This window comes from Haematobia irritans, chromosome 2, assembly GCF_050003625.1.
Source record: "Haematobia irritans isolate KBUSLIRL chromosome 2, ASM5000362v1, whole genome shotgun sequence".
NCBI lineage: Eukaryota > Metazoa > Arthropoda > Insecta > Diptera > Muscidae > Haematobia > Haematobia irritans.
In genome coordinates this window covers 25,986,850-26,011,281 of record NC_134398.1, presented here as the reverse complement: position 1 = coordinate 26,011,281, position 24,432 = coordinate 25,986,850, and the positions used below count along the sequence as shown (strand labels likewise).

Here is a 24,432-nt window from a genome sequence, read left to right as displayed (position 1 = left end):
CTATAGACAATTTTTTCAAAATTTTGTTTCTATAGAAAATGTTGTCAAACTTTGTTTCTATAGAAAATGTTGCCAAAATATTATTTCTATATAAAATTTTGTCAAAATTTTGTTACTATAGAAAATTTTGTCAAAATTTTATTTCTATAGAAAATTTTGTCAAAATTTTACTTCTATAGAAAATTTTGTCAAAATTTTATTTCTATAGAAAATGTTGCCAAATATTATTTCTATATAAAATTTTGTCAAAATTGTATTTCTGTAGAAAATTTTGTCAAAATTTTATTTCTATAGAAAATTTTGTGAAAATTTCATTTGTATTTTGTAAAAATTTTATTTCTATAGCAAATTTTGTCAAAATTTTATTTCCATAGAAAATTTTGTCAAAAGTTTATTTCCATAAAAAGATTTGGCATAATTTTATTTCTATAGAAAATTTTGTCGAAATTTTATTTCTATAGAACATTTTGTCAAAATTGTATTTCTATAGAAAATGTTGTCAAAACTTTTTTTCTATAGAAAATGTTGCCAAAATATTATTTCTACAGAAAATTTTGTCAAAATTTTATTTCTATCGAAAATATTGTCAAAATTTTATTTCTATAGAAAATTTTGTCAAAATTTTATTTCTATAGAAAATTTTGCAAAAATATTATTTCTGTATAAAATTTTTTTATGTCTATAGAAAGTTTTGTCAAAATTTTATTTCTATAGAAAATTTTGTCAAAATTTTATTTCTGTAGAAAATTTTGTTAAAATTTCATTTTTATTTTGTCAAAATGTTATTTCTATAGAAAATTTTGTAAAAATTTCATTTCTGTTTTGTCAAAATTTTATTTCTATAGAAAATTTTGTCAAAATTGTATTTCCACAGAAAATTTTGTCAAAAGTTTATTTCCATAAAAAATTTGGCATAATTTTATTTCTATAGAAAATTTTGTAAACATTTTATTTCTATAGAAAATTTTGTCGAAATTTTATTTCTATATAAAATTTTGTAAACATTTTATTTCTACACAGAAAAAAATATCACCAAAATATTTCCAATTAAAAAGTTAATTGAAGTTGAAAATATTTTCAATTAATAAATTAATTGATACAATTAACTTTTTAATCATGATAGAAACATTAAGTTAATGATTGAAAATTTTAAAATTTTTAATTAAAAAATTAATTGATACAATTAACTTTTTTTATTTCCATAGAAAATTTTGTCAAAAGTTTATTTCCATAAAAAAATTTGGCATAATTTTATTTCTATAGAAAATTTTGTCGAAATTTTATTTCTATAGAAAATTTTGTCAAAATTGTATTTCTATAGAAAATGTTGTCAAAACTTTTTTTCTATAGAAAATGTTGCCAAAATATTATTTCTACAGAAAATTTTGTCAAAATTTTATTTCTATCGAAAATGTTGTCAAAATTTTATTTCTATAGAAAATTTTGTCAAAATTTTATTTCTATAGAAAATTTTGCAAAAATATTATTTCTGTATAAAATTTTATCAAAATTTTATGCCTATAGAAAGTTTTGTCATAATTTTATTTCTAAAGAAAATTTTGTCAAAATTGTATTTCCATAGAAAATTTTGTCAAAAGTTTATTTCCATAAAAAATTTGGCATAATTTTATTTCTATAGAAAATTTTGTAAACATTTTATTTCTATAGAAAATTTTGTCGAAATTTTATTTATATATAAAATTTTGTAAACATTTTATTTCTACACAGAAAAAAATATCACCAAAATATTTCCAATTAAAAAGTTAATTGAAGTTGAAAATATTTTCAATTAATAAATTAATTGATACAATTAACTTTTTAATCATGATAGAAACATTAAGTTAATGATTGAAAATTTTTAAATTTTTAATTAAAAAATTAATTGATACAATTAACTTTTTAATCAACTTCGGACGACTAATTCAGTTTAAAAAAGTGCTGATTTTTTTTAATTTTTAATTATAAATGTATTTCAAACAATTATTTGTTAATCCAAATAAAAACTATAAGTCAATTCAGAAAGTAATTAAAAATAGTTACCTTTTTTAATTAATAAATTAATTGAGTTATGCAATCAACATCAATTAAATTTTTAATTGAATCTATTAAAAAATTAATTGAAATTTGCTGAAAAAATCAATTAATTTTTATACCCTTCACCAGGGTATAATAAGTTTGTGCATTTGTATGTAACGCCAAGAAGGAAAAGTCTGAGACCCATCGTTTAGTATACCGATCGTCTTAGAATTAAATTCTGAGTCGATTTAGCGATGTCCGTCTGTCTGTCCGTCTGTCTGTTGATGTATTTTTGTGTGCAAAGTACAGCTCGCAGTTTTAGTCCGATTGCCCCAAAATTTGGTATAGGGTCCTGTTTCGGCTCAAAGACGATCCCTATTGATTTTGGAAAAAATCGGTTCAGATTTAGATATAGCTGCCATATATATTTTTCACCGATCTGGTCATAATTGACGTGTATATCAACCGATCTTCCTCAAATTCCCTACATCCGAATATTTTATGACTCTCGAAAAACCTGCAAAATATCAGCCAAATCGGTTCAGATGTAGATATAGCTCCCATATATAGCTTTCGCCCGATTTACACTCATTTGCCCACAGAGGCCAATTTTTTGCTCCGATATAGTTGAAATTTTGCACAGGGAGTATAATTAGCATTGTAGCTATGCGTGCCAAATTTGGTTGAAATCGGTTCAGATTGAGATATAGCTCCCATATATAGCTTTCGCCCGATTTACACTATATGACCACAGAGGCCAATTTTTTGCTCCGATTTAGTTGAAATTTTGCACAGGGAGTAGAATTAGCATTGTAGCTATGCGTGCCAAATTTGGTTGAAATCGGTTCAGATTGAGATATAGCTCCCATATATAGCTTTCGCCCGATTTACACTCATATGACCACAGAGGCCAATTTTTAACTCCGATTTAGTTGAAATTTTGCAGAGGGAGTAGAATTAGCATTGTAGCTATGCGTGCCAAATTTGGTTGACATCGGTTCAGATTTAGATTTAGCTCCCATATATATGTTTTTCTGATTTCGACCAACATTTTCCTTGTAAAATCGCCACTGCTTAGTCGAAAAGTTGTAAAAATGACTCTAATTTTCCTAAACTTCTAATACATATATATCGAGCGATAAATCATAAATAAACTTTTGCGAAGTTTTCTTACAATTGCTTCAGATTTAAATGTTTCCCATATTTTTTTTTTACTAAAATTGTGTTCCACCCTAGCCAACTTAAATTTTGAGTCTATAGATTTTGTTGAAGTCTATCAAATTCTTCCAAATCTAGTGATATTTAAATGTATGTATTTGGGACAAACCTTTATATATAGCCCTCAACAGATTTGACGGATGTGATATGGTATCAAAAATTTAGATCTACAAAGTGGTGCAGGGTATAATATAGTCGGCACCGCCCGACTTTAGACTTTCCTTACTTGTTTAATCAAGAATTTTTTCTATGCCCAATTAAAACTGTGATTGATACTATCATTTTCGTGATTGAAGACATTTCAATTAAAAAATTAATTGGACAATTAATTTGGTGATTGAATCAGAAAAAAAATTTTTTGTGTGTACAGAAAATTTTGTCAAAATTTTATTTCTATAGAAAATTTTGTAAAAATGTTATTCCTATAGAAAATGTCAAAATTTTATTTCCATACAAATTTTATCAATATTTTATTCCTATAGAAAATCGTGTCAAAATTTTCTTTCTACAGAAAATTTTGTCAACATTTTATTTGTCTTAGAAAATGTTGTCAAAATGTTATTCCTATAGAAAACCTTGTCAAAACTTTATTTCTATAGAAAATGTTGCCAAAATATTAATTCTATCGAAAATTTTGTCAAAACTTAATTTGTTTTACAAAATTTTGTCAAAATTTTATCCCTATAGAAAATTTTGTCAAAAATTTATTTCTATAGAAATTTTTTGTCAAATTTTTATTTCTACTAATTTCTTTGCCAAAATGTTATTTCCATAAAAAATTTTGTCAACATTTTATTTCTATAGAAAATTTTGTCAAAATTTTTTTTCTATAAAAAATTTTGTCAAAATTTTATTTCTATTGAAATCTTTGCCAACATTTTTTTCCCATAGAAAATTTTGTCAAAATTTTATTTCTATAGAAAATTTTGTCAAAATTTTATTTCTATTGAAGTCTTTGCCAACATTTTTTTCATAGAAACTTTTGTCAAAATTTTTTTCTTTAAACAATTTTGTAAAAATTTTATTTCTTTAGAAAATTTTGTAAAAATTTTCTTTCTATAACAAATTTTGTCAAAATTTTATTTCTATAGAAAATTTCGTCAAAATTTTATTTCCGTAGAAAAATTTTTCAACATTTTTTTTCTATATAGAATAGTAGAATTCTACCGACTGTAGCAACCGTGGCTGTAGGACATGTCCTTGCATATCATAATTTCCATTTAAATGTAATGGCTTACCAATTTGGAATACAATTACCTCCAAGATTATTTGGTAATGAGAGGTTTTATTTGGAAATATATTTCCCACATTGTAGCACGGAAAATTATCGTGGTTTTTGTATGTTCCTTTTTTACGGAACACATATTGTTGCGGATAAGTACTCGTTAGTATTTGGTAAACAAATATTCCCATCTCTTCACTATTTGTTCTCTGAGAGAGAGTGCATTTACTGTATTGGACAGCGAATTGCATACATGCAGTGAAAAGTTATTCGATGCAGACCTCTTGTGAGGACTATACGGCAGATGGCCCATCAAATCGATGTTTTGAGTGCTCAAAAATGCAGTTGTTTGAGACGATGTGTGAGAGCTCGCATTGTCATGGAGAAGAGTGATCCTTTTTCGGCGGTTGGGTTTTCTGATATCTTGGAAGGCAACTGGCAAACAAATAGAGATTGCTATATGTCAAGTTTTTCCGAAAATACAGACGTGCTTGGAAGAGCTTCGTGTACTAGAAACTTTTGTTGGTTTTCCTCATCTAGAAACAACCATACATCCACGATTCCACCCCTGTCACGATGACATATCATTCGACCAACCGCCACGAGCCTTTTTTGACGGTCAAATGTTTATGCAATATTGAATGTATGCTGCACTGTTAGAAAAATATGTTTTTCATATGTTCCGATATAAACAAAATGTGTTTCGGGCACGATTTTAAACCACAATATATTTAAGTGCGAACATGTAATTTTCCTAAACTAACACTAAATGTTTGGGACATCTATGTTAATATGTTAGAATATATTATGTTTGGGGCATGAATGTTTCATAAAAATCATATGTGTGAATATAAACATATATAAATTTACAAATTTCGACTAAACATACATATGTTGTGATATTTTATTCAAAGCGACAGAGAGGGTATAGAGAGAAATAGAGATGGAAACCGGGAGAGTTGACGAAAGATATCAATATAACACAGCAAAAGAGTCAAAAGAGAACAATTTCTGTGAAACCGCTTGTATGTTGTTTCGGAAAACTGTTTTATGATAAGGCCAAAAATTTGATATGTTTAAGTCTAAATATTATTTAATTTGAATAAAGAGAATATACATTCTGAACCAAGAGAATAGACATTTGAAAAACAAACAGCTTATGTTTTCGCCTTGAGAGCAGCATTTTATGTATGTGTGGACATGTGTTTTGTTTATCATTTTGGCATTATGGGCACAATTTTTTTCTTGGTTCGTTAAAAGAAATCAAGGGTCTTCATAAAAATAACGAAAGGGCACTATACCCTTTTTAGAGTTGGGACAGTAAAATGAAATAAGGAGGAAATAGTGAAAAATTACACAGTAAAATGTAAAAAAACAAACTTTAGTTCCTCTTTATTAAAAAGTAGTCCACGAGGAGTTGACGGACACCATCAAATATAAAAGCGGGCATTAAGTTCGAGTTTTACAGCTAAAACAATTTAAAAAGTTTATTTTCTTTAAAATGAATTATTAAAGAAAAATAAAAGGAATTTTAGAGCGATGGTGTTAAATGCTAGTAAAAAACTGTTCACTCCTAAATAAATTTATGTTTATATTATAAAATTATGTATGTATGTTTATACTCGACTCTACGTTCTTCTTTTGTTAGTTTTTGAATTCCTTCCCAATTTTAAAGTTTTGTACAAAAACAGTTTTTTATTACAAGATTGTTATTTTTGCAATAAAAAATAATATTTTATCCAAAAATCAGTCAATTTCGTTTATATCAAGCACTGTTACTGACTATAAATCTTTAATAACGCACATTTCGAAGTTTCATTTAAAAAAATTAATATAGTATAAATATAAATGTGTAAATTAAAAAAAAAAAAAATGTTCGGTCGGAGCAGGGATTGAACCCACGACCCTTTGCATGCAAGGCAGACATGCTAACCACTGCTCCACGTGGCAAACAAATGTATGTTTCTGTTAAATAATGTTATGTTTGCATGGGCTCGTGGGCGCTGCAAACTATGCTATATAAATGTAACTTAAAACGATAATTATCTTCTGGTGACTATAACAGCTACGTAGCCCAGTGGATAGTGTGTTGGCTTACAAACTGTATGGTCCTCGGTTCGATTCTCCGTGCAGGCGAAAGGTAAAATTTAAAAAATTTATAAAAGTGAATAATTTCTTCAACATTATTTGTATTGCAGAAAAAGGTGCCAATAACTAAAAAATTTCGTGGAAGTGAAAATTACGAGTATGTTAGGGAATGAGCACAATCGTGTTTGGGAAAAATTCTTCCAAGCATATAATATTTTTGGCTCAAAATGCTTCCAAACATATAATATGTTCACATAAAACAAACATATTAATGTTTCGGCAGTATGCAATAATATATGTGCTTCCTGCAAAATATGTTTGGAACATATGTTAAAGAAGCGATTTTTTTTGAGGGTGTGGTTCCACTAATGCCTAAGTTTGTCTCAATCACACGATAGGTCTCATGACGATCTTGCAATATCAGTTGGCAACATTCACCATATTCGACCTGAAGTGAACTACGACCTCGGTTGAATTCACCATACCATCGACAATGACATTTTGCTCTTTAAACATATTTGGGGTGATCTTATTCCTTCTCTACGTGTAGGATTGGCCAATCCCGAAATATAAAAGGCAACTCTAGTAGTAAAAAATCGCATTGGTTACCCTGCCGCTGATCTTGGCAAAATCATATATCGATTATATATCGAACAAGATGGAGATATGCTCCCTTTTAATGCGATATCAAATGTCAAGATTCTAGATGGCACTGATAATCGCACATATTCCCTCTTTTAAAGTCACAACCTGAACAACCCAAATATTGGATGTTGCATATAAGAATATTTAAATATTTTTTTATTGGCTTTCTGGAGGAAATTATTAAGAATTATTTAAAAAACTAATCGAAAAGCTATACTACCATTGAAAATAATTAACTTCGTAAATATGTTTCTTGCAGATCTTCCCATATCAAATGTGATGAGTATAAAATTACATTCACCACAAGCTGCAGGTGATGCCCTTGGATCAATTAAGTCTATTCCACCGCCCATTGCCAAGCCAAGAACCATAACAAACAGTTAGTAAAAATCATTAAAAAAATCTCAATTTCAAATAATCCCTCTTTGAATTTTTTAGTCCCCGAAAGCCAGACATCGAAACTCCACCCCTCATCGGCGAATACAAAACAACCAACGCAACCATTTCAAACGAGTCTACCCACCAAAGACTCCTTGAAGATCATCAAAGAAGCCCGCGGAGCCCGTCAACTACGAGAACATGAATTATCCTATTTTGGCATAGAAGCATCGAAATTAGAACACGAGAATAAACTGAAAACGAAACTTTCCACGAATTCATCCAATACCAGAAACTCACCCAAACGTTCTTTACCTCTAAGAAGACTGAGTGAAGAAACGTCTGTCTCAACTACTGGAAATGGAGTTGAGAACTCAACATCAAATCGCAAATGGCAATTGGATCATGATAAACCCGATCTATTGAAGCACAATCCCATTGGAGAAGAGGAAAAACGAAAACCAGGTTTGAAACCAGCAGAGCGGAAAAGCCTTAAGAATAAGGCCAAATTGAATGAAGATGAGGAACACTTGTACGAGAATATTGCAAATGAAATAACTCCGGTATTTAAGGTGAAAGAAGTCTACGATCGAAAAATGGATCTACAGAGAGATGCCATGATTTTGAGCGAAATGAATCAAAGTGCTGATCAAACTTTAAGAGTAAGGATTAAAATCCAATTTCTAATTTTGAATATTTAAAATATTTGCCAATCCATTTTCAGGACCTTTCTGATGAGGCTGCTCTAAAGGATCGCAGAAGACGTTCTTTACAAAGACGTAACTCCAAACCGCTCGAAACCATCGATGAAAAGGCCATTGCCGAGAAAATCACGGACACTTGTATAGCTGTTAAGATTTCTCGTTCCACATTTGCCTCTGAAGCCAAGAAAACCTCTCGTCATTCTACACCTTCTCCCACAGGCATTAAGTCAAGGGAGCGTACTTCATCCCAATCGTCTGTGGAATGTTGCCCTCGAGCCCGATCACGCTCACTGTCCAGCGAAAAAGAATACGAAAATGCAAAAACTCCCAATAAGTATCCACGGTCTGGCCAAATGGTCAGGCATAAATCGCATAAGTCACAAGGGGGAAGTCGCTCCAGTTCAATGGATTCTCAGAGATCATATCACTCACAATATTCTTCTGGCGAAGAACAACCACACCAGCAACAACAACAACAACAACAACCCACGCGTAATAGCTTCCGTCGAGAAGACCGCTCGAGGGCCAAAACAAAACGGATAACGGCTTCATCTACAAATACATCCTCTATGTCCAACCATCGACATGAGAAATCGTCTAAATCATCCTCACATGGCGAGTCCAAGCGTTCATCCAGTACCACGCATTCTTCTATGAACAGAGAACGCGTTGAGTGCACAAAGGATAATGCTAATGGACATGTTAATTCCAGTAATGGTTTAACGCAAGCCCATTGCGGTAAATCGCATCAACCATCTGCGTCAGCTTTACATCGGTCCACTCCATTAAATGGAAGTGGTCGACGTCATAAGGATGACTTGCGTGATTCACAAAGAATAAAACGTTCTTCGGCCGTCGTTTCGGAAAAATCTACATCTGAACGTTATGAGAAAGAAGAGAGCGGTACTGCGAAAAATTCCGCATCACGATCTTTGCGAGAGGATGAACGCAATAATTCGGCTCGTTCATCTTCGCATCGTTTGGAGCGTACTAGTGACAAGGATAAAGAGAAGATGTCTAAATCTAAGGGTAAGTACGAGAGCGAGAGAGAGAGAGGAAGAGGAAGCTAAGATAATTTCAATTGGAATACGTTCGGATTAAGGATACAAATGACGAAAATCGACTTTTTATCAAAAGCAGGAAATTGAAAAAATTTAATTAATTTATCTTCTCCCCCATTTTAATGAAAAATAATTTTTTGATTCTTATGTGGCATATCTATTAATGAAGAAAGGCCAATATTGCAAACTGTGTTCATACTGAGTTTGAGGGAAAAATTTTAATGGACTCAGAAATTACATCAGGATTTTTAAATTAATGGAATTGAATGGAATTTAAATGGAATTGAGCTTTTGTTTGCGAGACTGGCATCATATCAATTGCACAACGGTGAACCAGACAATATTAGATATCTTTTAACCGAGTCGAAACGTTACACTTGCAATGAGGAGAAATTAATGAGACTAGATAACAGATTGGCTGATAAGTCCCCGGTCTAACAAAGAAAAACACATTTTTTTTTCAAAATTCGTTTTTATTATTCAACATAGTTCCCTTCAAGAGCGATACAACGATTATAACGACCTTCCAATTTTTTGATACCATTTTGGTAGAACTCCTCCGGTTTTGCCTCAAAGTAGGCATCAGTTTCGGCGATCACCTCTTCATTGCAGCCAAATTTTTTCCCTGCGAGCATCCTTTTGAGATCTGAGACCAAAAAAAAGTCGCTGGGGGCCAGATCTGGAGAATACGGTGGGTGGGGAAGCAATTCGAAGCCCAATTCATGAATTTTTGCCATCGTTCTCAATGACTTGTGGCACGCTGCGTTGTCTTGGTGGAACAACACTTTTTTCTTCTTCATATGGGGCCATTTTGCCGCGATTTCAACCTTCAAACGCTCCAATAACGCCATATAATAGTCACTGTTGATGGTTTTTCCCTTCTCAAGATAATCGATAAAAATTATTCCATGTGCATCCCAAAAAACAGAGCCCATTACTTTGCCAGCGGACTTTTGAGTCTTTCCACGCTTCGGAGACGGTTCACCGGTCGCTGTCCACTCAGCCGACTGTCGATTGGACTCAGGAGTGTAGTGATGGAGCCATATTTCATCCATTGTCACATATCGACGGAAAAACTCGGGTGTATTACGAGTTAACAGCTGCAAACACCGCTCAGAATCATCAACACGTTGTTGTTTTTGGTCAAATGTGAGCTCGCGCGGCACCCATTTTGCACAGAGCTTCCGCATATCCAAATATTGATGAATGATATGACCAACACATTCCTTTGATATCTTTAAGGCCTCTTCTATCTCGATCAACTTCATTTTACGGTCATTCAAAATCATTTTGTGGATTTTTTGCGTTCACCGTCCTCTGTGCTCATTTCACCACGCTTGAATTTTGCATACCAATCAATTATTGTTGATTTCCCTGGTTCATAGTCCGGAAACTCATAATCAAGCCAAGTTTTTGCTTCCACCGTATTTTTTTCCCTTCAGAAAACAGTATTTTATCAAAACACGAAATTCCTTTTTTTCCATTTTTTCACAATAGCAAAAGTTGCTTTACAAAAGACGCTCTATCTAACAAACTAATTTTGACACGAAACATTTGAAGGTTGGTACTATATAAAAACAAGTATATACGGCCGTAAGTTCGGCCAGGCCGAATCTTATGTATCCTCCACCATGAATTGCGTAGAAACTTCTACGAAAGACTGTCATCCACAATAGAAGTAATTGGGTTGTGGTATCTTAAATCTTCTTAACATCGTTTTCTAAATTGTGAGTTAGTCCATACGTGGTATATATTAGACAAAAAAGGTATGTATAGGTAAGTCTATATGATATGGACGTAGTTAGCCATTGTTGTTAACGACCATATACAAGCACAATGTACCAAATTTAAACTGACTCGGATGAAATTTGCTCCTCATAGTGGCTCCAAAACCAAATCTCGGGATCGGTTCATATGGGGTCTATATATGATTATGGACTGATACGGACCACTTTTGCCATGGTTGTTAAATATACGTACCAAATTTCAACCGAATCGGATGAATTTTGCTCTTCCGAGGGCCTCCGGAGGTCAAATTTGGGGATCGGTTTATATGGGGCCTATATATAATTATAGACCGATTTCGACCAATTTTCGCATGGGTGTTTGAGGCCATATATTAACACCACGTACCACATTTCAACCGAATCGCTTGAATTTTGCTCTTCCACGAGGCTCCGGAAGTCAAATCTGGGGATCGGTTTATATGGGGGCTATATAGAATTATGGACCGATGTGGACCAATTTTTGCATGGTTGTTAGAGACCATATACTAACACCATGTACCAAATTTCAGCCGGATCGAATGAAATTTGCTTCTCTTTGAGGCTCCGCAAGCCAAATCAGGGGATCGGTTTATATGGGGACTATATATAATTATGGACCGATGTGTACCAATTTTTGAATGGTTGTTAGAGATCATATGCTGACACCATGTACCTAATTTCAACCGGATCGGATGAAATTTGCTTCTCTTAGAGGCTCCGCAAGCCAAATCTGGGGATCGGTTTATATGGGGACTATATATAATTATGGACCGATGTGGACCAATTTTTGAATGGTTGTTAGAGATCATATGCTGACACCATGTACCTAATTTCAACCGGATCGAATGAAATTTGCTTCTCTTAGAGGCTCCGCAAGCCAAATCTGGGGATTGGTTTATATGGGGGCTATATATAATTATGGACCGATGTGGACCAATTTTTGCATGGTTGTTAGAGATCATATGCTGACACCATGTACCTATTTTCAACCGGATCGGATGAAATTTGCTTATTTTAGAGGATCGGAAAGCCAAATCGGGGGATTGTTTTATATGGGGGCTATATACAATTATGGACCGATGTGGACCAATTTTTGCATGTGTGTTAGAGACCATATACTAACACCATGTACCGGATCGGATGAAATTTGCTTCTCTTAGAGGATGGGCAAGCCAAATTTGGGGGTCCGTTTATATGGGGGCTATACGTAAAAGTGGACCGATATGGCCCATTTGCAATCCCAATACCGACCTACATCAATAACAACAACTTGTGCCAAGTTTCAAGTCGATAGCTTGTTTCGTTCGGAAGTTAGCGTGATTTCAACAGACGGACGGACGGACATGCTCAGATCGACTCAGAATTTCACCACGACCCAGAATCTATATACTTTATAGGGCAATATTTCGATGGGTTACAAATGGAATGACAAAGTTAATATACCCCCATCCTATGGTGGAGGGTATAATAATATGCATTTAATACTAGCGACGCCATCTATGTGTCAGACCGGGGCCTTATCAGCTAATCTTGGTATGTTTGCTTGAACCTTATGTGTAGTCTCTGCACATGATTTTCATGAATACAGCGGTTGAAAAGATTTTTTTGTTGAATTTAGTTATACCATGATAATTTTTTAAGCTACGGGTATATGCATTTCAAAAGGATCTTGTAAAATATAACTTTTGGAAAGGCTTTCTATTTAATACCACCTCTTTGATTATTTTCTTTTTACAGACTTACTGGTTTTGGGCCTATTGATAATGGGTGCCACACAGCCAACAAATTTACACAAACGTTTTAGGTTAGAGTTCTACGAAAACGAACAAAATATATATATACAAAACAACTTTGTTGCTAATTAATCCTAACCCAATAAACACAATCGTTAGTAAAGACGCCTTCAAATCTTTTTTTCAAAGAAATAATATTCAATTTGGGGAAATGTTGAGAAAATCGCTTTCTCAAAAAAAAAAAAATAATAATAAACATACATTACCCTCAACAAATTCAATTCACTAGCAACAATTTCTCAAATTGAAATTAATTTCTATATTTGAAATATATTAGAGAGTCGTTTGAAGGCAAACAATTTGTAAGGCCTCTTGCATTTATGTTGAGAATGGGTTTGCTCCTTAAATTTATGTAGTTCTTTATATGAAAAATGCTCTTCCTTGTGTTTCTTGGGAAAGTGGAACCCTCCAAAAATATAGTATAGCACTTCTGCACAACTTTCAAATTTAATATTTGATATTTTGTAGAAATAAAGCACAACGCAAGCACAGCTAAAATCCCATGAATAGACTAATTAGTAACCAGCTGAATATAAAGGAATCTCTAACCAATCCTTAAAATTTTTTGTAACACCCAGTTTTTGGAGATAGAATTCTGTGAAAGCAAAACAACACCCTGCTATTTAATTCTAAAATCAAGCTCTCGAAATATTGCACTTATGCACACCTTATAAAGCGAATATTCGTTGGTTTTTTGCACTTGTAAAACCCAACAAATAAATTAATTAGTAATCAGCTAGCTTATCATATTTAATGGAAATCCAACTTTCCAAAAACTAACTAAAGCTAAATTTAAAAAAAATTAATAATAATAATACAATTTGTATTGCCTGCATGCTTTAATTTTTGTTTTTCTTTTCGAAAATTCACAGCTCACTCCAATCGCTCCACATCCCAACAACGCCACCATGAACGTTCTACAACATCGACAACGACTACAAATGCAAATGGCCAAGATAAACATAGGACAAGCAAAGCTGTCAAAACGAAAACATCATCATCATCATCATCCACGGCAGTAACAGCCGACAACAACACGACGACGTACGTAAGCGTAACGAATTTAGCCGAATTTGAAAACGAATCACAAGAAATTTTTGAGCAAAAAGAAAACGAGCCACGATCTTCTCTCCCACACATAACTACCAGCAACATAGACTTGCAATCTCATTCCTCGGAAGTTGGGAGAGAAGAAGAGACGAACGCGATTAACGATATTACAAATGAAAATGAACAAAAAATACCTCCACCCAAACCGCCTAGAAAGAGACGGAAAAATTCCCTAATCCCTATAGCCATACCCACTAAACCAGAACGCCAACCACCCTTACCACCAACTTCACCCCTTTCGCCAGCTAGTGATTCTCCCACCTATGAATATAAAGTCAAATCGAAAATCATACCTCCTACCTATTCCAATCAGAGTACATTGCGTAAAAGTTCCTTGCCTAGACCCACTAGCCGTTTGGCTTTATTGGCTAAGGCAAGGAAACCTTCTCTCAAAACCACACAATCGACTTCTTCCTCGTTTGCTTTTCTTCCCTATTTACCAGCCAAACGAAATTCAGATGTTAGCCATGTCTATGATAATTATATGTTGTATGCTGTACCCGCTAATATTGGAGGTGGCAAGGCCTATCAACATAATTTGGTCAATGATCATGCCCAGCTGTTTGGGCATTCAGGTGGTGGTAATCGTCGTCAGGGATATGGTGGAAAAGGTTTAAGGCGAAGGACTGTAAGAAGTTCAGTGTCAACGCATCACCCATTTGGCATATGCACATGTTCATAGTTAGAGAGAGAAGAGAGTAAATAAAAAACAAACAATCAGAGAATGAAAAATGAGAAGAGAGAGAATGTGATTTCTCTTTACATATAAATTCAAAGAAAATAACATAAAATCTCTCTTTTTTCGAAATACTCGCATTGACAATATAACTTTTTGGTTTTGAAAAATGAGAAGAGAGAGAGAGAATGTGATTTCTCTTTACATATAAATTCAAAGAAAATAACATAAAATCTCTCTTTTTTTCGAAATACCCGCATTGACAATATAACTTTTTGGTTCAACTACCTCAATTTTTTTCCTAAAATTCCCTACCACTCTTCTTTTAATAAAAAAAAAATAAATTACCAAGCAATTCACTGTCTGTAAAATTATACACCAAAAAAAAATTAAGCATTTCACCTCAAAAACCACTACTACCACCAACACTCCATCAACAAAAATGTTCAGCACTTCTGTATTTCTAGTCTCAAAGAGAAAACAAACGAAATGAGATCATCTTAACTATTCAAACGATACGAATTCAAAATTCAACATTTTACGAAACAAAAAATTCCAATCACTCAACATCTTCCATTAATTTTGCATTGCAAAATTTCTTTGATATATTTTTTGGATACATTTTTACTTTTTCACAGTGTAAGAAATTGAAAAATTTTTTTATTAATATTTTAATTTCTCCTTACTAATTCACGAGTAGATTTTTTGTTTTTATCCCCCCATATCTGGATACTTCTTATAGTAGTAGTAGTTGTAGTTGTATCGTTCCGTATCTCTACATAATCGTCCATTATTTCTCAGAGGCCTTTGTAATACTCTTAACGTTTATCGTTTGGAATTAACTAACACATCAATTGAACTCCATCTAACAAAGATTAATCTCTTTAATTGAAATCTAATAATTAACAAAGTAATAAATACAGTGACGGACAAAATTATTCACACAAAGAGAGAACTTTTAAATAAAATAACAAATTTAATATAAATCAAAGACAAAAACTTAATTTAAATCCACTCTTACCTGGTGGTACCCAAAAATTAAAAAAAACTCTCCTTTGAAGAAAATTAAATAATGGTATACTGAAAAAAAACAGTGAATCCACCATGAAAGAAAATGTTACTTAATTTTAGAAAAATTAAATTAACTATACAAAATTTTAACTAAACTGTATTACAAACGCAGATGCCACACCCATTTCACAAAAATAATTTTCGACAAATTAAAGAAAATTTATTAGACCACAATAATTATTTTTAAAGAAAATTAATTATTGAAGAGAATTTCGTAGTTTGAACAAACAAAAACAAAGTTAGTTCAAAATTGCAAAAATTTCTTTAATGCCTTACGAAGTTCTATGTAGGCGCATTATTGATAAAAAATTTAGAAAATCTATATGTTTGAATTGTGTATAATTTTTATACACTGTAGAACAGGGTCCCAGCAAAAAAAAAATTGAAATTCTTCTAAAGGCACACCTTTGGAAGCACTTCCAAAAATGTTCTCCCAAAGAAGTTCTTTATAATGCATTGAAACAGACTGAAAAAAAAAAAACAAAACAAAAACAATGGAAGTTCTTTATTTTAACTGCACAGGAATTTCATTTGAGTCAATTTTTTTATACCCTCCACCATAGGATGGGGGTATATTATCTTTGTCATTCCGTTTGTAACACATCGAAATATTGCTCTAAGACCCCATAAAGTATATATATTCTGAGTCGTGGTGAAATTCTGAGCCGATCTGAGCATGTCCGTCCGCACGTCTGTTGAAATCACGCTAACTTCCGAACGAAACAAGCTATCGACTTGAAACTTGGCACAAGTAGTTTTTATTGATGTAGGTCGGATGGTATTGCAAATGGGCCATATCGGTCCACTTTTACGTATAGCCCCCATATAAACCGATCCCCCGATTTGGCTTGCGGAGCCTATAAGAGAAGCAAATTTCATCCGATCCGGCTGAAATTTGGTACATGGTGTTAGTATAGGATCTCTAATAACCACGCAAAAATTGGTCCACATCGATCCATAATTATATATAGCCCCCATATAAACCGATCACCAGATTTGACCTCCGGGCCCTCTTGGAAGATCAAAATTCATCTGATACAGTTGAAATTTGGTACGTGGTGTTAATATATGGCCTCAAACACCCATGCAAAAATTGGTCCATATCGGTCCATATTATATATAGCCCCCATATAAACCGATCCCCCTATTTGGCTTGCGGAGACTCTAAGAGAAGAAAATTTCATCCGATCCGGCTGAAATTTGGTACATGGTGTTTGTATATTGTCTCCAATAACCTTGCAAAAATTGGTCCATATCGGTTCATAATTACATATAGCCCCATATAAACCGATCCCCCGATTTGGCTTGCGGAGCCTCTTAGAGGAGCAAAATTCATCCGATCCGGTTGAAATTTGGTACGTGGTGTTAGTATATGGTCTCCAACAACCATGCCAAAAATGGTTCAAGTCGGTCCATAATTATATATAGCTCCCATATAAATCGATCCCCCGCTTTGGTTTGCGGAGCCTCTTGGAGGAGCAAAATTCATCCGATCCGGTTGAAATTTGCAACGTGGTGTTAGTACAAGGCCGCTAATAACCATGCCAAAATTGGTCCATATCGGTCTATAGTTATATATAGCCGATCCCCTATCACACAAAAATTGGTCCATATCGGTTCATAATCACGGTTGCCACACGAGCCAAAAATAATCTACCAAAATTTTATTTTTATAGAAAACATTGTCAAAATTGTCATTAAAAATCATAAAAAAATTAAAAATTATTTATTTGTCAAATATCTCTAAATTTCTTAATTTACATCCAAAACACTGAAATCGCGTAACATCTTAAGAAAAGATACAAATTCAGTGCAACAGCTGTTGAAATGGTGAACATCCGCCCTATGACAAGCCCATGTTAAATTCATCGCTTCTGCGCCAATTTTGCACCACTTCCGGATCCAAAAAGAACAAAGAAAGCGTCGCCAAAAAATATAATGAAAATGTTCTTTTTGGATCCGGAAGTGGTGCCATATTGACGCAGAAGCGATGAATTTAACATGGGTTTGTCATAGGACGGAAGTCCTCTATTTCAACAGCCGTTGCACTGAATTTGCGTTACTTCTTTAGGTGTGATCCGAATTCAATGTTTTGGATGTAAATTAAAAAATTCTGTGATATTTTGTCAAATAAATAATTTTTAATGGATTCTAACGCTTGTCGGAAACGTTTGACCTCAAATACTTTCAAAAATTCACAATTTTTTCAGATTGCATTTAGCATTTTTTTCGACAAAATTTAAATACTTTGTACCGTTTTATGAATTCCTAAACCGTTTTTAACCAATTTGAAACATAAAAACTTAAAATTACCAATTAAAAATGTGAAAAACGCCTGTTTTAAAAAATTGAATGAAAATAACTTCCTGTGTACTTAAAATAAAGAACATCATTGGAAGTGCATCTTGTGGAAGTGCTTTTAAAGTTGTGCCTTTGGAAGAACTTTCAAATTTTTTTGCTGGGAAGTTAGTGCATATGTTTGCAACACCCAGAAGGAGACGAGATAGACATATGGTGTCTTTGGCAATATTGTTCGGGGCCGGCCCCTAAGGCGATCTAGCCATGTCCGTCTGTCTGTGAACACATTTTTGTGTTCTAGGTCGGAATTTTAGTCCGATCGACTTCAAAATTGGCACAAGTATGTGTTTTGGGTCAGAATAGAATCCTATTGATTTTGGAAGAAATCGGTTCAGTTTTACATATAACTCCCATATAAATCAATCAAACCCGATATCTACTAATATAGCCCAGAAGCCAGAGTTTTACCCTGATATGCTTTAAATTTTGTACAGAGAGTAGAATTAACGTTATCGATGTATGTGTAAATTTTGTTTGAAGTCAGTTCAGATGTAGGTATAGCACCCATACCCAGCAAAAAAGGAGCTACCAAAAAAGTAGTTGGGATCCCCAATCTGTGATCCGGAAGTAGTGCAAACTTGGATCATCTCCAATGAATTTTTGCATAGGCTTGTCATAAGACGGAAGTACTCCCATTTTGGATCCTTTGCATTGCTTTAGAAGTTGTGCTCTGGAAGTTAATTTGAATGAAGAAATTTAAAAAGCGAAAAAAAAAATTTTCAACCAATATCACTTTATTTCATCCATATGTTTTTTATTACACTATTATTATCCTGTTATCTAAATTCTACGATTTGAAAAACTTTTTCGCTCCGACCAGGGGTTGAACTTGGGTTTGCTGGCACCATAACAGAACGCCTTAGCACACTCAGTCACAAACGCCATTGAACATAAAGCGTCGAAAGGTCAATTCAAATGTTTTGTGATATGATCGTAATACGACACCAAGGATAACATTCTAATTGCTTCTCGAGATGTTCTTTATTAGTATGAACGAACAAATAAGAAACGCAGGTTCAAATCTCACCAGTGGCAACTTTTTTTAAATATTTTTCTACAAGATTATTTTTTTTTTATGTTATGCATCGTTTTTATTTTTTTATTTTTGGCATATATTTTCGTATAAATATATTTTTTCCATTAAAAATCAACAAAAAAATTAAAAATTCTCGTAATTTGCAAAACCTTTCCAAAAGAACTTCCATGGTAGCGAAAAAGTCAAACGGCACAGGTTCAAATCCCAGCGGGGATGAAATTTATTTTTTTTATTATTTTTTTACTTTTTTATTCATTTTCTATTTTTTTTTTTTTAGTTTTCTATTTTTTTGTAAAAGCTAATTGTCCAAAATTTGTACTTAAAATAGCTTGATTGCGTTCTTTCTAATACTTGTCCACAAGGACTGCATCCGAACCCAGCAAAAAATTTTGGAAGTTCTTCCAAACTTTAAAATCATTTCGAGAAGATGCACTCCCAATGATGTTCTTTATTGTAACAACCCAGGAAGTTCTTTTAATTCAATTTTTTACAACTTGGATTTTTCATACTTTTAATGGATAATTTTAACTTTTTATGTTTCAAATAGGTTAAAAACAGAGTAAAAATTCATAAAGTGGTACAAATCATTTAAATTTTGTCGACAAAAATTCTAAATCCAGTCTGAAAAAATTGTGAATTTTTGAAAATATTTCAGGTCAAACGGTTCCGACAAGCATTAGAATCCATTAAAAATTATAAAAAATTATAAAAATTATTTATTTGACAAAATATCACAGAATTTTTAAATTTACATCCAAAACATTGAATTCGGATAACACCTAAAGAAGTGATGCAAATTCAATGCACCGGCTGTTGAAATGGAGGACTTTCGTCCTATGACAAGCCCATGTTAAATTCATCGCTTCTGCGTCAGTTTTGCACCACTTCCGGATCCAAAAAGAACATTTTCACCATTTTTTTGGCGACGTTTTTTTTGCTGGGATTGTATCTGTGCATGCCAAATTTGGTTGAAATCGATTCAGATTCAGATATATCTCCCATATATATGTTTTTCTAGTTTCGGCAAAAATGGCCAAAATACCAAGACTTTCCTTGTAAAAACGCCACTGCTAAGTCAAAAACTTGTAAAAATTACTCCAATTTTCCTATACTTCTAATATATATCTATCGACCGATAAATCATAAATAAATAAATGCAAAGTTGCCTAAAAATGGCTTCAGATTTAAATGCTTCCCCCTATTTTTTTATTAACATTTTATTCCACCCAAGGGCATGAGCCAACTTAAATTTTAATGCCCATATTCATAATAATTTCCTGACAGTGTAGTAGGTTTAAAGTTCATGTTAACTTTAACGAATATGGGGGTAAGTCTATAGATTTTGTAAAAGTCTAACAAATTTTGTGCAGATCGAGTCAGATTTAAATGTATGTATATGGTAACACCTTTATATCGTATATAACACCCAACACATTTGACGGATTTGATATGGTATCGAAAATGCGGATCTACAAAGTGGCACAGGGTACAATATAGTCGGCCCGACCGACTTTAGACTTTCCTTACTTGTTTTTTTTTATACCCTGCGCCACACTGTGGAACAGGGTATTATAAGTTAGTGCATATGTTTGCAACACCCAGAAGGAGACGAGATAGACACATGGTGTCTTTGGCAAAAATGCTCAGGGTGGGCTCATGAGTCGATATAGCGATGTCCGTCTGTCCGTCTGTCCGTGAACACATTTTTGTAATCAAAGTCTAGGTCGCAGTTTTAGTCCAATCGATTTCAAATTTAGCACAAGCATGTGTTTTGGCTCAGAATAGATCCCTATTGATTTTGGAAGAAATCGGTTCAGATTTAGATATAGCTCCCATATATATATATATTTCACCCGATATGGACTTATATGGCCCCAGAAGCCAGAGTTTTACCCTAATTTGCTTAAAAATTTGCACAAGAAAAACAATTAGTACTATAGTCAAGTGTGTCAAATTTTATTGAAATCGGTTCAGATTTAGATATAGCTCCCATATATATCTTTCGTCCGATATGGACTAATACGGTCCCAGAAGGCAGAGTTTTACCCCAATTTGGTTGCCAAATTTGGTTGAAATCGGTTCAGATTTCGATATAGCTCCCATATATAGCTTTCGCCCGATTTAAAATCATTTGCCCACAGAGGCCAATTTTTTGCTCCGATTTAGTTGAAATTTTGCATAGAGAGTAGAATTAGCGTTGTAACTATGCGTGCCAAATTTGCTTGAAATCGGTTCAGATTTGGATATATCTCCCATATAAAGCTTTCGCCCGATTTACACTCATATGACCACAGAGGCCAATTTTTAACTCCGATTTAGTTGAAATTTCGCACAGGGAGTAGAATTAGCATTGTAGCTATGCGTGCCAAATTTGGTTGAAATCGGTTCAGATTTAGATATAGCTCCCATATATATGTTTTTCTGATTTCGACAAAAATGGTCAAAATACCAACATTTTCCTTATAAAATCGCTACTGCTTAGTCGAAAAGTTGTAAAAATGACTCTAATTTTCTTTAACTTCTAATACATATATATCGAGCGATAAATCATAAATAAACTTTTTCGAAGTTTCCTTAAAATTGCTTCAGATTTAAACGTTTCCCATATTTTTTTACTAACATTGTGTTCCACCCTAGTGCATTATCCGACTTAAATTTTGAGTCTATAGATTTTGTAGAAGTCTATCAAATTCTTCCAGATCGAGTGATATTTAAATGTATGTATTTGGGACAAACCTTTATAAATAGCCCCCAACACATTTGACGGATGTGATATGGTATCGAAAATTTAGATCTACAAAGTGGTGCAGGGTATAATATAGTCGGCCCCGCCCGACTTTAGACTTTCCTTACTGGTTTTTTACTAACATTGTGTTCCACCCTAGTGCATTAGCCGACTTAAATTTTGAGTCTATAGATTTTGTAGAAGTCTATCAAATTCTGTCCAGATCGAGTGATATTTAAATGTATGTATTTGGGACAAACCTTTATATATAGCCCCCAACACATTTGACGGATGTGATATGGTATCGAAAATTTAGATCTACAGAGTGGTGCAGCGTATAATATAGTCGGCCCCGCCCGACTTTAGACTTTCCTTACTTGTTTTTTTTTTATTTTTATAAAAAATAATATTTTACAACTTAACACAAATTAACATACTTTCAATTTTATTGTAAAAAAACATTAACATTAATTCTCATCTCAAATTCTAAATCTCCCGCTGACTATGAACATGTTGCTTTAAAAGGAAATTCTTCGGGTCACGACAAAAAATACAGCAACTTGCGTAAATGTAGACCTCATTGTAATATCGTCGTTGTTATGGTAGTATACAAAAATTCTATCTTCTTGCCATCTGTAGACCATATAACATTTGTTTTCATCATAATCGCAATCGTAAAAAAAACAAACGTTGCCTTTCAAATTCTCCAAGTAGAATCTTTCTAAGAATCTATCAAAAAATATTGCCTGTAGTTTGCTGTAAAAAAAAATACAAAACTCTTTAAACAAATAACCTTTCCTAATAATTTATGATAAAAACATATCGACTCATATATATTTTTTCATCTAATTTATAGCCATAGTAAAAATGCCCAACAATCAAATCAATATCATCACCGCCAACATCAGTCTTCATCAAAGGATCATGGAAAACATGAGCGTCAACAAAGATCATCGAAGCGTGAAGAATCCTCGAATCCATCCAAAGCTCAAGAACATGTGCATGGTTTAAAATCGGCAATTATAAAAACCACTACGAAATTACGAGAAAAATCCAGGGCCCGTAAGGAGAAGAAATAGAAAAACTTGATATTTACTAATAATTCAGAGAAAGCAGTTCCAGATTTAAGGAAGTAGCCCGGATTTAATTTTGGAAGAGGGGGAGGATAAAAATTTTTTTCGAGGAATTAAAAAACAACGATTAAAAATAAAATAAGATTGTCTAAGAATGGAAAAGGCCATTGCTCCCTATCCCTTATGTCACACCAAACCCCCCCCCCCTAGGCTACATTCCTGTTCAACTTGTTTTGCGTATTTGATATACGATTTATTTCCTAACATATAACTACTATATTAACTCGCACTTATTGACATTTTTTAATTAATTAAATAATTTAACACAAATAACAAGACAACAACAAAACAAAGTATTAATTAATTAATAATACAAAATCTTGACTTATAATTTAATAACCATGCTAATCCTAAAGTCGACAACAATATGTGTTTTCTTTTCCATTAGTTTTTATTAACTTTAAATGATACTCATATATAATATTCTTATTTAATATATATTTTTTTTAGAACTTAAGCTAATTTCGTTTTTTTCGTGTTATTTTTATGTGTTTTCTGTTTGCAAGAAAATAAGTTTTTTTTTTTAACAACAAAAAATATATTATTTTGACTTGAAGTTACTTTAAGAGTGTTACATGGTTTTCGATAATAGTTTAGATGAACACAATTATACATTTTAGTATTTAAAAATAAAATACGATAGAAAGAAAAATATGCAAAAAAAATTTTAAATTTTTTTAGAATAAGTTTATCATCACCTATCCCTCATAAATTATTTAATATTATGTATACATAAAATTTTAATAAACGAAAAACAAAATTATTATTATGAAAAGAAAAAAAAAAACAAAATGTTTCTGTTTACTGAATAGGAAAAAGATATATAACGTGACAAAGCGCACAAATTGTCGCTCTCACCCCGAAAGTCAAATTTGTGAATAAGTTTATATGGGGTCTATATAACATATAATTATGGACCGATATGGATAAATTTTTGCATGGTTCTTAGGAGCCATATGCAAACACCACGTACCAAATTTCAACTGTATCTTATGAAATTTTTTCCTCCATGATAGTCCAAAAGTCAAATTTGCGATCGGTTTATATGAGCGCTATATAATTATGGACCTATATGGACCAATTTGTGCATGGTTATTAGAGGTCACACATATATAACAACACATATCATATTTCAATCGGATACGATTAAATTTGTTAGCATGATTTCAACAGACGGACGGACATTACTAGATCGACTCAGAATTTCAGCACGACCCTGAATACAGTACTGTACAAAACATTTGCAACCAAATCACCTGTTGAAAATAAATCGTAATAATAATGAAAATAAAAATATTAAAACTAATCATTTAATGCAATGTTGTTGGTTATTATGTGTTTTAAATATTTTAAGGAATGAAGAAACTAACTACAAAATCTTCTTCACATTTTATAAATTTAATTAAAAACAAGTATATACGGCCGTATGTTT

The 24,432-nt window shown here is 32.7% G+C and overlaps 2 protein-coding genes across 6 annotated transcripts in view; both read left to right on the top strand.

Annotated features, from left to right (window-relative positions):
* The window catches only part of LOC142223746 (uncharacterized), a 202,244-nt gene extending 178,564 nt beyond the window's left edge, over window positions 1–23,680 (top strand). Inside the window, exons 9-13 of one of the 5 annotated variants that reach the window (XM_075293583.1) lie at window positions 7,449–7,568; window positions 7,628–8,229; window positions 8,292–9,300; window positions 13,764–13,935; window positions 22,724–23,680. In XM_075293583.1, coding sequence (XP_075149698.1) covers window positions 7,449–7,568; window positions 7,628–8,229; window positions 8,292–9,300; window positions 13,764–13,935; window positions 22,724–22,946 — 2,126 coding nt within the window. In that variant the 3' untranslated portion in view covers window positions 22,947–23,680. Of the gene's footprint in view, window positions 1–7,448; window positions 7,569–7,627; window positions 8,230–8,291; window positions 9,301–12,835; window positions 12,903–13,763; window positions 13,936–22,723 lie in introns of those variants that run through there. The other 4 variants (XM_075293586.1, XM_075293587.1, XM_075293588.1 and 1 more) reach the window with 4 other exon arrangements.
* On the top strand, window positions 14,121–22,853 carry LOC142227556 (uncharacterized). Its single transcript, XM_075298071.1, has 3 exons — window positions 14,121–14,148; window positions 14,205–15,316; window positions 22,730–22,853. The coding sequence occupies exons 1-2, from the start codon at window positions 14,121–14,123 to the stop codon at window positions 14,681–14,683; spliced, it is 507 nt and encodes a 168-aa protein (XP_075154186.1). The 3' UTR covers window positions 14,684–15,316; window positions 22,730–22,853.
* Window positions 23,681–24,432: the final 752 nt, after the last annotated feature.